General features: G+C 37.8%; 1 protein-coding gene across 1 annotated transcript in view; it reads right to left on the reverse strand.

Annotated features, from left to right (window-relative positions):
• Positions 1 to 16,630, reverse strand: part of INO80 (INO80 complex ATPase subunit) — a 72,515-nt gene that overhangs the window by 12,162 nt on the left and 43,723 nt on the right. Inside the window, exons 26-28 of the mRNA XM_067296437.1 lie at positions 13,339 to 13,564; positions 7,458 to 7,585; positions 2,499 to 2,593 (exon numbers count right to left, since the gene is read on the reverse strand). Coding sequence (XP_067152538.1) covers positions 2,499 to 2,593; positions 7,458 to 7,585; positions 13,339 to 13,564 — 449 coding nt within the window. The remainder of the gene's footprint in view (positions 1 to 2,498; positions 2,594 to 7,457; positions 7,586 to 13,338; positions 13,565 to 16,630) is intronic.

Here is a 16,630-nt window from a genome sequence, read left to right on the forward strand (position 1 = left end):
TGATGGAAACTCTAGTGACAACAGCGAAGTCAGGGTTTCTGCTGAGGTTGTGAACCTCACTGACGCCACTGCTCAGTCAGCAGTATGTAACTGCATTTAACACCCTATGGGTCTGGGCACAGGCTGGTACAAAGCACACAGCAGTACTAAGAACACCAGAGAGGTTGATGTAGTGTACTTTGACAGTGACAGAGCCAGGTCCTCTGCTTCAGAGAAGACACCACAATGCCACATCTCTTCAGTACCATACTGTCAGCACTCTAACGCATGTAAGATTAGTAACCAGGGACCAGAAACTCTTGCTGAATGAGCAGCATGGGACATCTCCGTCTGGAGTAACTATCTGCAGGTAGTTCATCCCTGAAAGTCCAACCATTTAATCCAGAGCATCTTTCTTGTCCTTCCTGCAGGTATACTGCATACTATCAGGCCTGTGTTAGTATAACTCAAACATAAAAAAACTAAGGGTTTTGGAATCCATATACCTGCAGACCAAGCAGAACTGCTTATTTTCTCATGACTCAAGATTCAAGACATTACAAGTATCAATCTTTATCTGGCAAAGTTGTATCATAAAAAATGGACTCTCAAAGAACTCATTCTGGTCCAAGTTACACTTCCCTCACCGCACCCCCAAGAAACTGCCAATAGACAACAAAAATAATTATTAGAACTAGGAATTAACACAAAAAAGCCAGGAAGTCTGAAACTAGAACAGAAATGTTCTGGCAGTCTGAAATCTAATAATATGAAAATCCATCTTGAGCTATGGATAGTTAGGAGGAACTGAAGCAGAGCTGTCAAACTCTAGACTTTGTCTACCAGGTACAAAGCCAAAGGAGTGTAAGGACACGTTCACAAGGAAGGCAACCCCTGGCCAGGAAGTCTTTTCACTGTTGCAACAGTAGTGGAACATGCATATAGACAGTCACCTGAACATCCAGCTTTGAAATGCTTCTGGAAATGCCATATGGAAAGGAAAGAAATAGGATAGTGCCACAGACTATATATTCCATGGTTATATATTTTCAGCATCCTGCTAGGGCATCCTGCAGGATAGTTCAGTCTCAGTCATGCTTTTTTTTCCTGGAAACATTTCTCCTAAGTAAATCATGTATAAGAGGAACTCAAATAACATTTTAATAGGAATTCTTGTTTAGACTGGCTGACCTATATCTCAAAGGGATTTCCTGTTGAAATGATTATTTTTCTTTAGCTGTTCCATTCATTAATAAAAATAAATTCTGTTCATGAGTAAAAACAAATTTTTGACTTCTTCTGGTTAAAGGGTCTTACAGGAAGAAGCATCAGGATTTCAGGAGGACATCCTAACCAGCCAGGAACCTATTTCTGACAACTGGAAACAGGCAGAAAGGTTCTGCACAGTACTCTCGGTTCAGGTATCTGGCACACATTCTTTTCAAGTTTTATTGCTCAGAGGAGCTTAATAAAAGGCTCTTCATTGCACACAGTCCCTCAGGTCTTTAAGCCTCATATGAACTAGTGGCCTGAAAGACTAGATATTACTTCCCCTCCAATCTTCAACTATGATACCTTGGGACTGTTAAGGCAAGGACTATTCTCTGTTCTAGAATACGTGCTTTCATCCTGCAGTAAGTAACAATCTATGATCCTTACTTGTCTGAAAACAAAGTGTCCGTGTTTTTAAAGGTCACATCATCATTCAGGAAGGGTAACCTTACTAAACTGTCATACCATCTCTGACTGAACTACTACACCAAAACAACATCCTATCGAGCCATATCTAACGATCAAAAGGAAACTTAATAGCCATAAATTCAATCATTATAAATAATGTATCTCAGTGGAAGCAAAGTTATACTAAAATATATGAATTTATAATGAATACATAACTCTTCCTTTCCTGATATGCTAGTAAAAGTTGCAAGAAACCATTTTGTTCTACTAAATTGAACTACTCAGTGTATCTTACTATTTAATAAAAAATCCATTTTATCATTAGTATATTAGTTTTAGATTTCTTAATAAATCTTGCTGCATTAAAGATAAAATTAATTAATTATACTGCCATTCCATGAAATCATGCTTAAATGATATGGCTTGTTTAACTGGAATCTAGGTCAGTTTCAAAAGCTCTAGCATAGCCACAGTTTTCTATTTTATCTTCAGAGTGTCAGTTCTCAGAGCACATAGTAACCAATGAACATCTGCTCCCTTTCTACTAAAGTGTCTACAAGCAATAGTGTATCTGGAATGGTAAAGAAACAGAATTCCGAGTTCACTGAAATTTGCTTCTGATACTCTTCCACAGATGACAAATTTCTAAATGCAACTGGATTCAACAGAAGCAAATCCTGGTCAGCAAACCACCAGCACCTTGAACATTTGAGATAAGCAAAGTCCATTCGATATCATAACTTAAGCGCAAACATCATTTAGTTGATTTCCATTACATTTTATACGAAATCTGTATGTATATATAATTTAGCACAGAAATGCCTTATTAAATGCATTACCTGTTCTGAAAATCTGCTACCATATCCCTTCGCTCAGAAATCTTTGAAGAACCATCCAACCTCATGTAAGTGTGTTTCCTATAAACCATGTACTCCTGCAAAAAATACAAGTCAGAAAAATATATTTGCTCTTGAAATTGTTCAGTCTTGATTCTCCAGGAAAAAGCTATAAAATGGAATTGACCCTGAGGGGAAAAAAAAACTTGAAATGTCATCACTAAATACGCTATAAGTATATGTAAGCAATACTTTGTAATAATAAAAGTTTAGAAATTAAAGCTACTTTTAATCATCTGTCAATTACTTTTTGCATTTCACATAAGCTAAGGAATAAATAATGATGTCAGTTCAGCCTTTATTCATTTACAATTTTCCTTTCAGGGTTTCAGAGTTGGGGATGTATGTGTTGGGCTGGAGACAGTGTTAAGGTACATGCCTTTTTTATATAAGTAAATAAATAGGTAAATAAAACCAGTAACTTACTTCTTTAAAGGTTTGCTTTCAAAAATCAAAATTCTGACCAAATCCAAAACGGCCACTTTCTCACAAAACAAGATACCCATTGTGTCTGCTCTCTTCTGACTTTAAACAACTTGATTAGTGACTTTAAAACACCTGCACTGCACACTAATGTCTGCCCAGGCTTTATCTCACTAGTAAAGAGCCTGTGAATCTCACTGTGTACAAGAACACTTTGAAACATTGGTGTGTTAATGCACAGCTCATGCCAAGCAGCAGAACTGAAACCATTGCCTGGGACGCAAATCAAATGGCACCAAACAGGAATGCTGTAGGCAAAGGCTTTCTTCAGTGAGAGACGTTTTTCATGCTCTGAAGTGCCTAGCACTTTCTGGTAACTGTGCAACAGATCAACAAATTCTGAAATACAGAGAAGGATCTCCAGGCTACGTCAATATCCTTAGAGTTTCTTTGAAACAATACCTTCTAACGTATTTTCACTGAGATCCTTTGCTGCTATAACTTCGATTGGTTACATTAGCTAGATGTAAATCCTATTGGTATATGTGTCTCTTTTTGAGAAGCTGTGACTGCACATGAAAGACAGAAAGGGAACAGATGGTGCTTTAGCAGTAAGAACTATTAGATTCATCTTGCTCCAAGCTTCAATGTTCGGCAGATCAAGAACTGAGGTGCTGTGAGAAGACATGGTGGTGTTTGCACTCTGATGAACCTTCTGACAATACTATGCTCAGTTATCCTTTTCAGTTACCCCTCAGCGTTCTTGTTCCTTTTTGTTCTGCTTCACTACTGCAGGAGAGGTAAAAAGTGCTGCCACACTATAAGGAACCTGGGGAAAAAGACTGCTTAACTGAAAAGAAGCTTCAGTATAAGACAGATGAAGGAGGGAAAGATAGATAAATAAAATTAACAATGTGGAAAAGGTCAAAAGTCACACTTGGTCTACCTCTGTGAAATACAGCTCATGGCTGATAGGACATTAGCACAGAGTGATAGAATTTTAAAGCAGAGAAGAGCTGCTTAACCAGACACTTAGGCCCTCATTTACTATTCATTTATTCCATTTCTGCACAAGGATATAGTTGTCAATTAGGCACTATGTGACCTTTTCCCCAGATTTGATTGATCCTCTTTACAATATCAGGAGGGCCTTTTCTTTCCATTTCTTTCCTATGGTCTCTATCTGCCTTTATTTTGATTCAATTTTTTAACATCTTGATTCAGTCTTCCCTCATTTCACTACTAACCATCTCTTCATTAGCAAGTCTCCTAACCAAACTTCAGCATAAACAGAAAACAATTTCTTTCATTCTGTCAAGTGCTTGTATCCTTACCCCAGACCTTATATAATTCACTAAGACGCAATTTACAAAGGAATTAACTATTCTATACCTTCAATACTGGAATGCACGTTTTTTCCATAAAACTAGCTTAGTAGGTTCTAGACAGGTTCTAGACTCTGACTCTATCCACCTTCCTATGATCAAAAAGAAAGCCTCACAGTATTTTAACAGTGCTCCTATGAAACACTTTTTTTTGCAAAATATGTTTATTCAATAACTTTAATTTTTTCAAATATTAACAGTACACTTTCAGTTCTGAAAAAGAAACATTACAACTTATACTACACGTCTCAGTAGTTTGGTGTTTTGATCACTCCCAGAAATGACATGCTTTCAGTTTTAAAAAAAAGTGAGCGCACTCTGAGAACAAAGAAACTATTCAAGAACTAACATACTTGCTCCCTAACTTTAGTTGTGGGAGGTACTTGATGACTGCTTAACTTTCTAGTCTCCCCAAACTGTGGAGAATCAAGAAAACACAGAACAAGATGAGGTAAAGCACCATCTAATCCTTGACCATCTGGAAGGATTGAGGTCACGCCACTACTGAACCAGATCATGCAGATTTCACAGTTGAGACAAAACGAAGAACTGACAGTAACCACATCAAGAGGTACAAGCTGATAAAAACCTCCTAGCCCATAGCCAAAATCAGGCAACCATTGTAATTATTTTAATAGTTTAAAAAAAGCCAATGATTAATCTTATGGGGACACTTACACTAGACTTGCTTGAAAATCCACCTGCTCATCTTAATTAGTCAGAGGGGTCAGCAAGACACCAGAAGTATTAATATAGGAAAAATAATGAACTCGACCCTGGCTGCAGAGCACCAGCAGAGGAACCTAACGTGGAAGAATGACTCCATGGTGGTGAAGAATGCAGCGCCATTAAAGTAAGTGCTCTTCTGGGCTTAGACACTGATATTTTCTCAAAAACCATAAAATGTCTTTTCCCCCTTCCTTTCTCCCTTATTTCACAGTCCAAATCAAGTTCTGTGTATTTTAACACAAACAAAATTCCACGTATTTTGGTAGCATATAACTAAGACCTTTTACTGAATGTAGAATATAATTTGACTCCTCATCAGACGAATGCAATGTTAACCCTGCTGAAATCACTGACAATTACTCTTACATATAGGAGAAAACAATCAGATCCTGAAAAATAAATGTGACATTAACCTAAAAAGTATGAAATACAGGGCTGCATGAAATAATAATACTGAAATTATACTTTGTTGAAACAAAATCATTTTCCTCTTTGTATATATATCTGCCATGCTATAATGGCTGAATTAAGAAGCTGTTCTTCAGCTAAAGCTAAATCAAACAAACATAGTTTTATGACTTTGTAAGCAACGTGTTTTGTGCTCTCTGCCCTGCATGGATTAGGCTAATATGATATAGTAGCTGTTACACTGACACAGTCAAAATATAGTTAAAAGAAATAGGACATCTTATATTCTTTCATATTTAAGTAGGTTGAGGGGATGAATTTTGATACCTTTGGACAGGAAAAGAAATCTGTTGCTATACAACTTTTGCAAAGATTTTCTTACAACCCGAGTCCTTACTTGACTTTTAGCTGGCTTGGTTCAAGCATCTGGGACATGGTGGGGGGAGGAAGTAAACACAGAGAACTTGGTAGGTGACTTATTTGGGTAATAAAACTCAGCAAGTAAAGTTGAGCATTTAGGAGATACTATAGGAAAAATGTTTGCTCCCAAGCTTTTAAAATGGAATGCTAACAGAAAAGACAGAAGCACTAAACACTCAGCCTTATGAGCTTCATCGTGTAATGCAGGGTGTCAACAAACTGCAACATGTCCAGCATTTGCCAAAAAAGAGGCATAGGAAGCAATGCTAGGGAAAGAACCAAGATACAGAATGGCAGCCATGCAAGTTCTCTGCTTTTCCTCATGGCAGGAAAAAAAAAAAAAAAAAAAGCAGTTTCCAATTTGTTACTGAGCTCATATAAACTGCTGGCCTCAAAATGCTCATCCAGGGCTTGTGATTTAGGTAGCTATTGATTCAGGCTTTTCCCCTTCTCTCTTCATTTTATTGTGGAGAAGAGAGTATCCCATGCAAAACACTACTTAGTGAGCCCACCTACAACTATCCGCTGAAGGATCACAGGATCTTGATGTTCCAGCAGTACTGAAACTACACTGCCAAATGCAAGTATTTCCCTACCTGCTAGGAATCCACAGTCAGAAAACTTTATCACGACTGCCTCTTTGAAACTAACGTCCATCAAGTCTCCTGTTCTCTTACTCAGAATTACACAGTCACAGAAGTTACTACTACTAATCCTTCACTGACAAGGGATGGAGGCATTGTGACACAAGGGATTCCTGTTTTCAGAACCAGCAGAAACCTCAAACTTTGCTATATTCAACAGAAAGCCTCAGAAAGAAATTTATTTCTTTCAAAGCATTGTAAGTATTACCAGCAGAAAACCAAATTAATAATCCTCCCACTAACTTCTTTTCAGACTAGCTCTTCAGTGGCATGGTTGCTAACCAAATAGAGACTTTTTTCTTCTGAGGCACACTCAGTATATATAAACAATGAGTAGTAACTTAATTCTTAATTATTTTCCTATTTAATATGCCAGAGAACCTCTTTACTAATGTCTACCAATCTTTTGCATGGGAATAAAATGACACAAGGAAACAGCAGAAGTCTGTAAAATTACAAGCAGCATGAACAGTGTAAAATTAATCACTGTTCTCCACCTTCCTTCCAATACAAGAACACATATCGTATCTAGTTTCATATCGAACAAAACTAGAAGGAAGCAGTTCAAAACCAGCGAAAAGGGGTGTGATTAAGCTGTGAGACCCCTTGCCACAGGGTAGCACAAATTACAAAAATTTACAAAAATTCAAGAGGCAACTGGACACTTTCATAGAAGAGGAATCCATTTAGGATTACTGACTATACAGAAACCACAGCTGGCTCACAAAGTCCTTGAGCTGCAAATTGCTGGAGGCTGAGGGAATAATCAGGAAGTATCACTATTCTTACACATCTTCCCTTAACCATCTGCTTTTGTACAGCATTTTCTCCAAAACATTGTTGCTAAATCTCCAGCTTCAGAATTTGCATCCCATAGGCTACAGCTCTCCTACCTCCAGTAAGTCAATCATCCGCGTCATCTGAGAGTAGATAAGAACTCTATGTCCTTGAGATTTCAGACGTGTCAACAGAAGATCAAGAGCATGAAGTTTCCCACTATCAGTGATCAAACTCTCTTTGTCTATGAAGAAATGGAAAAAAGGCATGTAACTAAAAAAGCCCAAACAGCAGCATATAACAAATTAACTTCTAAGTTTAGTAGCATTTCACTGCATCATAATCCCTAAGGTGATGAGCTGTGACAAAAGAAGCTAAAAGATCCCTTCTCACTGACATTTATAATCACGCTGCTGACAGTAACTTTTGTTAGCTGGAATGGGAACATATGAATATACCTGCTTGGCAAAATCTCATCACAGGTTGATCTTGTCATGTGTATGAGCTTAGTCCATTTTTCAGCTATTTCCTCCTTTTAAGGGTTCATCCTGACCACGTCAACAACCACAACATGCCTTCATATTATAATTTGGCAGTTAAAGGTTTTTTTTTTTCCCCCACTTTAAACATGGAATTTTGTCTTTTAGATGTTTCCTGTTACATGTTGCTGAGCTTTAGACCTATTCTTCACAGATTTATTTTCAAGAACAAACCTGCCACCAACACAGAGAGTGAAAACAATTTTCTAGGTCACTGTAAGGTAACAGCCCCTTGACAGTGCTGCCTTAACTCTTCTTTTTCTTTCCTGTCCTCCATTTTTGGTTTTCTATTTGTTTTAAGAAATGTTTCCCAATGGCAACTTTTTAAGTCATTTCAGATCTTGTATTTCATGTCCTCTCTATTTCAGCACTGCTCATGAAGTATTTTTCAGGAAGGAAAGCTTCCTGTTTGTACGTTCTGTACATAAACTTCAGTAAACAATACAATACTGTTGAAAGAGGATGAAGAGAAATTTTCTTCCAAAAAATTATCTGTTGGAAAGGCCTCTGATGATTCTTTATTCTTTGGGATGCCTGAATTTAGGTTTACAGCCAAAACGGAAAGTTGACAACTGCAGATGGTGTAGGCTAGTACAGAATCCAAACATTTTCAACATGTCTAGCAGGTACCATTCTCTAACGTCTAGGAGGTAACATTGCTGCACACTTTTTATTGCACAGAATGAACTAACTGATGGGCTAAAGAAAATCCAGTTTTCTGTAGGGCACTTAACACAGTATTGTACCATATTCTGATTTAAAAAAATGGTATATATCAAAATTACTTAGTTGATCTGAGCAGCATGTATTTTAATATAGCTAAAAACAAGATCATACTAGTGGAAAAGAGATCTACAGATCACACTTGAAAAACAGTGCTTCTAAGAAGGACCTATGAACAGGGCAGGCAACCAAGTCCGTGAGTGTCCAAGTGCAGTGATGTGGCACAGAGGGTAAGTTTGATTCTTGCATGTACAAGCAGGGGTTTACTGAGAAAAAGCAGCAAGGTAGCTCTTCTTCTATACTTCTTTCAACAGATCATTTTAAAATAACATGTCTAGATTTAGTACCTGCTTTCAGAAAGGTTGTAAAAAAAGGTGAGGTGTTCAGGAAAAAGGTTCCAAGATCTCAGTGTCATAAAAAAATTTCCTGCAGTGAGGGATTTAAGAAACTCAATCCATTTCAATTTTTCAAACAGCAATTTCCAACAGTCAAGGTTCCCCCATGGGACAAAGGTTTCTAACAATAGAAAATATCTTTATACTAACAGAAAAAGGCATAGCATCCAGCGACTTAGTTAAAACTAGATCTGTAAAAACAAGGCACACATCCCCCTTATCCTTCCAATTGTGCAAAAAAACTAGCCCCACAAAACTTTTACCCCAAAATGTGGTGAATTCTTCATCCATTGAGTATTTCAATTAAGATCGCTCTCAAAATTATATTCTTTAGCTTACATATAAAATATGGCCTTAATTCTGAAATTATTGGGATCTGTGTTAGGACATCAGAAGATGCAGCCACAGTACTGCTTTCTGAACTTCAAAACTGTGAGCTGTCAGTACTGCTTGAAATTATTAGAGATTATATTTGCACTATAAGCTAATGTTGTGAATGTTTTCTCCTTTGGTAAATTTAGAGCAATGTTCCTGGAATTCATCAATTAAAAAACCCAGACAAAAGAGCTCTGCTCTTTTTTGCTGGTCAGCCTATCTAGACATTCAGTGTTTTGCTCTCCCTTTTCCACACAGATCTCATCTGATGGTAACGTTGCTGCCTTGCCAGGAGTGAGCACCACATCATTACTTGAATCATTAGCAACTACCTCAGGGAATCCATCAAGCACAGAGCCAAGCCAAGTACATTCTGTAAGGCAAACTCAGGATCACAGTTCAGGCGGGCATTTGTTTTAGATGCAACATAATGTATAATGGCACACTAACCTCTAAAACGGAATACAGTCTCAATTACACAGACATTTTTAACAATTTCAAGCATTCTTCTACGGAAAACAGAACTTTGAACTTACACAGTTAAATGACAACAGAAATGGCATAGGGTTATTTGGTTTTAAAATACATTTATGTTACATCAAAAAGTCTGCACAACAGGAATTTTATTTTCTTCATTAAATGTGATTTTTTTTCTTTAAATGATAAGCCATCACATTTTTCTTTTATTCTAATTTGTGAGCTTGCTATTTCAGAATGAATTAAATAAAAGGAGCAATGCAACATGAAAAGTCTAGATATAAATAACAATCTAACATGGTTATTAACCAAAAGCCATCTGAATGGAAGGAAACAGAGACAACAAGCAGGGTCTGTTCAAAAGTCAATCTAGACTGACTCAGATAAACATACTAGTAAGTTTCCAAAAGCAAAATCCTTCCGCTTTTCTCACATACTCTTTTTATAAGCATGAATAGGTAAAATGAAAGTTTGGTAACTGGAAATGATGTGTCCTTTGCTGCTGGTCTCCATTGTATAAGTAACTATTTTTAAATAGCAGTATAACGCAAATTACAACCAAAGGACAACTTTGCAGTCTTACAGTCCTGAAAGTTAGCAGCTTGTTAACAATTCAGTTTGTTGAGTATCTTGGCATCAGAGCACTGCTGACAAAATTTTTGAGGAAAACAAAACAGAACTAACAAAAAAGATTTATCATTCCTGGAAGAGAAAAACATTTGACTTTAGCTTGGCATCTTTAAGCATGCTCTTGATACCATTGTGTTTTCCAAGCTCAAAAGCTTTTGTATGCTTAAAGCCTGCCACCTAGTGCTTAAAAATGACAAATTTGGTAAAACCCTTACAGAAAATATACCTCTTTATTTATGCTGTCTTCAGAAAACATGACAATTAGGAGAGAGAGAGAGAGAGAGAGAGAGAGAGAGAGAGAGAGAGAGAGAGAGAGAAGTGTCTTCCATCTCCAGTTTCTCTCACTGCTATTTCTCATCCCCTTTTACCCTGGGAGAAAAAAGAGCTGTTTACTTGATTTTTAAATGGGACTTCCAAAATTTGCAATTCTACATTTTTGGTTTTTAATTACCACTGAACAATTCCAATGACAATGTCTTTTGATCTTATTTTAATAGCATCATCAAAGGAATGCCGTTTTTAATCAAAAATTTTCAACCAGCCATGAGATACAGATCCTGGACTGCAGCAAACAATCTCCCTAGGATGCAGTCTTCGGGTTCTTCTTCAGCACAGCATGCAATGAAGGTGAGACAACCAGAGCAAAGAGCCAGTAACTGTAGAATCACATTGTATTGCTTCAGTCTGGAGGGAAAAAAACAGAACAGTCCTGCCTCCAGGCACGCAGGGATACAGACATAAATTACCTACAAGGGGATACTACGGGATACTATGGCCTGGGAAGAATAGTCACAAATGATTATGACTCAAAATAACCCCAGCCAGGAGCTCTGGCTGATGACTGTGGCTGGGCTCACAGTTCTCTGGAGAATGCAGAAAAGTGCCTCTGGACATGCAAAACGCAGAGGGAAGAGAGATAAAGTCTGGGTTGCAGCTGACAGCCCTGGTTCCCCTCCCGGCAGGCTGCACAGCACAATGGGGTCAGTGAGGAGCTAACTGGCTCTCACAGTAAACAGCCAGTGAGGCCAGTGCTTTTTATCGATGCTAAAAGGACTCAGACACTTCCTGCCATTTAATCCAGGACCATTTTTCTTTCAAAGAACAGGAAAAGCCTCAAGAGATTCCCACAGTGATCGCAACCAAGCCTACTGCCAGGGTACTGGGAATGCCGAGTCTGAGAAAGGATAGATCGGGGTTAAGAGAGAGAGGTTTCCCCTTTGTCCTTGTCACCTATTCACCACACACCTTCACACCTACAGCTTCATCTTACGCTTGCTAGACTTCAGCCTTGTCAATGGCTTCTTCGGCGTATCAGTCACTTTCTATAATGCACTGTGCCTGCTTCTACGTGTACAAACACAGCTGTGCTGTTGTGGTATCTGTCCTCTCCCCTTAGAACAGGTTTAGGTTTGAATGCTATTTCCCACCTAATTAAAACACAGCTGCATCAATCTACTTTTGCATCTGCTTTTAATTCCAATACACCCCAAATTCCACCAGCTTTACATACAGCACTCAGCCCAGCCATGTTTTCAATCAACTTCTGTATTGAGCTCTAACAATTTGTCTTACCTTGCACCTATTCACTCATTCCTGTAAGTTTCTTGTAACCCATCTTTATTCCTTTATAAATTTTTGCTGATAACAGTCATCAGCCTAAAACTGAAATGTGTTTGAGGAGAATTCAGCCCTCTCTCTATTCTGCGTCAGCCATAAATACTTCCACTTTTCCTCATTTCTCCATCCATGCCTTCTACCTTATTTTATCCCTTCACTATTTCCCTGTAGTGATTTGTCTTCTGTTTCCAAATAATTGATAAATGATCCAATGCATTCCTGAAGAAAGGAAACTATATAAAATCATCAAATATCATTAAACATTAATCTAGCACAAACTCAGCAAAAACAGTTTCTCTTCAAATGACTCCAAATACTTATGAAGTATCTTCTTAAACTGGACTGTAGCAAGCAAAAGGCCATTTTCCTTTTACTGTGTTCACTTCCCCCGCCAAACATCCTTGACCCAAAAGGGTCTGGGAATAACTTAATATTTGGCAGTGTAAGCGGTTTTTCCTCTTGGCTATCTCTCAGATCTCTAGTGCTTTATGCCGAACTCTGTTCCCTATTTAGGACCATCTTCCGACAAAACTAGAGCGTGTTCGGCCCACAAAAGTCACTGCGGTATTGGTAATCAAATTCTAACTGATCTTGGATTACTTTTGTCTAACTCCAAAGAAAAAAAATGAAGGGTGTTTTCTTTATTATTACACTGGTATCTTTTACTACTTTACCAAGAAATATGGACAAGTCTTCTTTATTCCAGCTGAAATTCAGTAAATCCCTTATGCCTTGTTTTCCAGGCCAATTTCCTCTGATCTTGGTCCCCAAACCCTTCTTTCTCAGGACAGACTGCCACAAGTAGTGTTTACCCTTCCACTAGGAAGGGCAACAAAAGATCTCTTAGGTCACTACCAAGGTCTTTCAGCACACTAGCAGGAAAGAGAAGATTGCTATTTTTCCTGCAATCCTCCCATCTCCAGCCTCATAGTAGTATCCAGTTGTGAGATTAGTCTGTGCTTTAGTAAGCAAGACCATCTCTTTACAGTCATTTTGAGGAATGACAGCTACAAAGAGAAGGTGGTAAGCATTAGAAAAGTTTTTATCAGACTTGTTCAGTCTTCATTGACAGCTTTACCCCAGGCAACAAAGGATATGAAGTCAGAGTGTATTTTAAGATGACAGGGTTAATTTTCACTCATGAGGAAGAAGAAAACCCCCACAAACACCATGATCACCAAAGAACGGATGTCCTTATTTATCTCATCTCTAAGCTATTCCATGACAAACTAGAAGCTTACCTGGTATCCTGATAAAAGACCAGCCATTCTGAGGTCTGATTCCCAACAGCCCTCCTGGATATTCTGGGAAGAACTGGGAGCACTGCTTCAGCCAGTCAGCTGCTAGTTCGGGGGCTCCATTGAGGACACACTGCTTGGCTTCTAGACTGCCTCCTTCCTTTAGTGCCCTGCGCTCATATTCTGCACTTTGATCATTGCAATAGAATTCCAGCGGCACAGCAGTTACCTACAAGTAAAATAATAATATTCTTGTTCACAAATTCTCCTTCATCCTTATTCCCCAAATTCCCAGTTCAGTTACCTTCCCAAAGGTTCAAATTTTAAAAGCTAAATCATTACTGACATGTACAAATGGAAAACAATCATAGACTGACTTAAAATAAGAAAAGCTGTAACACCCCACAAAAAAGCCCTATGAATGACCAGTTGTAGACTACTTTCGTTTTGATAAACAGCGCCTTGTGTCAACTGCTATGCAACTGATGGCAAAGCTGAGAGTAAAGAATGCTATCTTTGCTGCACATGTCATTTTGTCTAGATTTGTTTTTTAATTTTTGCCCTTCACAATCAAGTCTTTACCTAGCAGAAATGAGATTTACAAATTGTCCTCAGCAGAAACTCATGGTATAAATTTAAAATTAGGAAGACACATAAGTTAGGAAGGGAAAAAAAGATGGAGAAACAGCCACATTCTGGAGGAGCACACTTCTCAGGACTGACAGCTGACCTGAACAGAAGTGGGCCACAGGAACAGAGCCAGTGAGCACAGGATGATCTTCTGTTTCTTACAACCATCCTACAAATTCCTCACCCCATTACCTACTTCATCATATACAACCCAACTACACAGGCTAGTGTTGCAAACACAGGAACTCTGATTTTATGCTATATGAGTTATCTTGGAACATTTCCATCACTCCCACCCCCCACCCCTCCCAAACCTGGACAGAGAGTAGAAGGCACATGTTAGCCAAACTGCTGTATGCCCAGATAGCTGTAAAGTCCCTGAGTAAAGAGTCTGTTCCAGCCGACAAGGCTGCCCTTTGCACACTATATAGTTTTCTCTTATCTCTCCCTTACCAGGGTAATGGACAACCTCGAGATGCCATCCTGGGCTACAGATAACTGCAATGAGCACACAGATTTTGACTACTGGCCAATGAAGAGCAAAGAATCAAGATGAATGTAGGAAGTCTCTCATCAAGGATGCATCTCCTCAAGAGAGGCAAGGAATGCTGCACTACATAATCTGATGTGTGCTCTTCTTTTACTAGATGGAGCAGAGGATTGGAGCTTTAATAACAGATCTGTAGACACAATGAATTGTGAATTTCTTCCATTCTCTCCAACCCACTGGCGTAATGAAAACCAAAAAGAGTAACAGACAAAAGCTCTGACACCTATCAGGACAGTCTATTCTCCTGGGTTCTTCTTAAGATCCTTCACCAGGAGTTAAACCATACAATTCAAAGCAATGGAACAATTACAACACTTTCACTCACACGCAAATACACAATTCACCATCTAACACAAAATTCTTTACAATAAAAGGCAGACTGCCAACTTCTTCCTATCTTTTCTGAATATAGGTCTGCTTGGGGCCAGAGTTCTGGGTAGGCGTTTACATAAGCTATTTATAACCCAGTTTGCAAAAGAAAGATAGTAGAAACTTTCACATACTATCAAGAGACCTAGAAATGTGTTGTAAACTCCCTTAAATTAAAAATCAAAACTAAAATTTAGTATTAGATAATTAACTTTACAGTATGTACTTAAAACAGAGAAAAGTTAGGAATTTGCAATGCTTTGTTTATAGGTTTATTCACTAATATAGGAAGCAAATATATCACTACTTTAGAAGCCACAGTTTCTGTATTTCAGAAGTAGAATTAAAAAGATTATTATCCATGTAGATTCATGTATGTTAGAGCATTATCATGAATCCTAACAGTCTGGAGAACGAACAAACACATTAACTAAAGGACTATGAGAAATAATGCAATGAATAAAATAGGAACACAAATGAAAACAACTTGTTAAAGTTTTCACATTTTAAAAAAGGATGCAGAGCTGCACAGCAAGAAATACTAGGGAAGTCTGTAGGCTTTGATGGTGAACAGTAAACAGCTGAGTTTCTGGAGAATTAGAAAGGTGTGGGAATTCGTTTGATAATGGGATAGTTGAAACATTAAAGACAGTGAAAACATTATCTTTGTATTGCAGCTGAAAAGTTTTTATGTTTTTGAAGGGGGACAAATTTCTTGTTCTAGCTTACTCTGGTATGACATAATTGACTCCTACATACTGAGAATTTTTATATATATATATATATTTTTATTTATATATCTATCTATATATATACACACACACATATGTGTGTGTGTGTGTGTGTGTGTATAATGTTATATCAAGCAAATGAAAAGACAGGATTTTAATAGCTTAGCTAAATGATAAGCAGTAATATAATTTAAATGTCAACAATTTTGAAGATTCTTATTGTACTTTAGAAATGTAAGATGAAGGTAACAACTCATACCTCAGAACAGACTGCCTGACATCTTAGATGCTGGTTACTCCTCTCAACTTTTACCAGTTAACTCAAAGTAAAAGGTATTAACCAAGATCATCTTAATGGAAAAGACTGTAGCCTATCCCTTTTCTAAAGGAGCTCTTCTCCTTATAGGAATGAATTCATCTCACAGTTAGCTATCTTTGCAAGGTCCAATCTCTTGTTTAAACCAATTCTTGAGCATAATTATAGTACATATTGAAGCAAAAACAAAAAAGCATGAAAAATCTTAGCAGTTATGAGAAATTATTTGTTTTGCAAGATGCAAAGAGTTATTTTTAAGCCAGACTGGCTTATAGGTTTACATGCAGTGTCACGTGGAATACTGCAAAGTGAAAGGGACTGGGTTAAATAAGATTTTGTATACATTTCCACTACTTACACTAACTTACTCCATGTTAGAGTTAATGCTATCTTGTACTGCCACCTGCAGTCAAAGCATAGGACTCTCTTTTGTGCAAGCAGATAAAGCTTCTCACAATTCAAAATTCAAATCTTGTTGCCTGAAGGACTGATGTCCAATGCAAACCATGGTAGAGACTTACATTGTTTCTTTTAAGGGACACTATTAACTCTCAGACTTCTGTTCACATTTCTATACTGGACAGACTGGAACAAATACATTTTCAAACATGGGCAAATCTGTCATATTTACTTCCGGGACACCTAGGAGTGATAGCCACTACACACAAAACAGAGCAAGCTAATATCTAATACAGAAAT

Source organism: Apteryx mantelli, chromosome 4 (assembly GCF_036417845.1).
Source record: "Apteryx mantelli isolate bAptMan1 chromosome 4, bAptMan1.hap1, whole genome shotgun sequence".
NCBI classification, from domain to species: Eukaryota; Metazoa; Chordata; class Aves; order Apterygiformes; family Apterygidae; genus Apteryx; species Apteryx mantelli.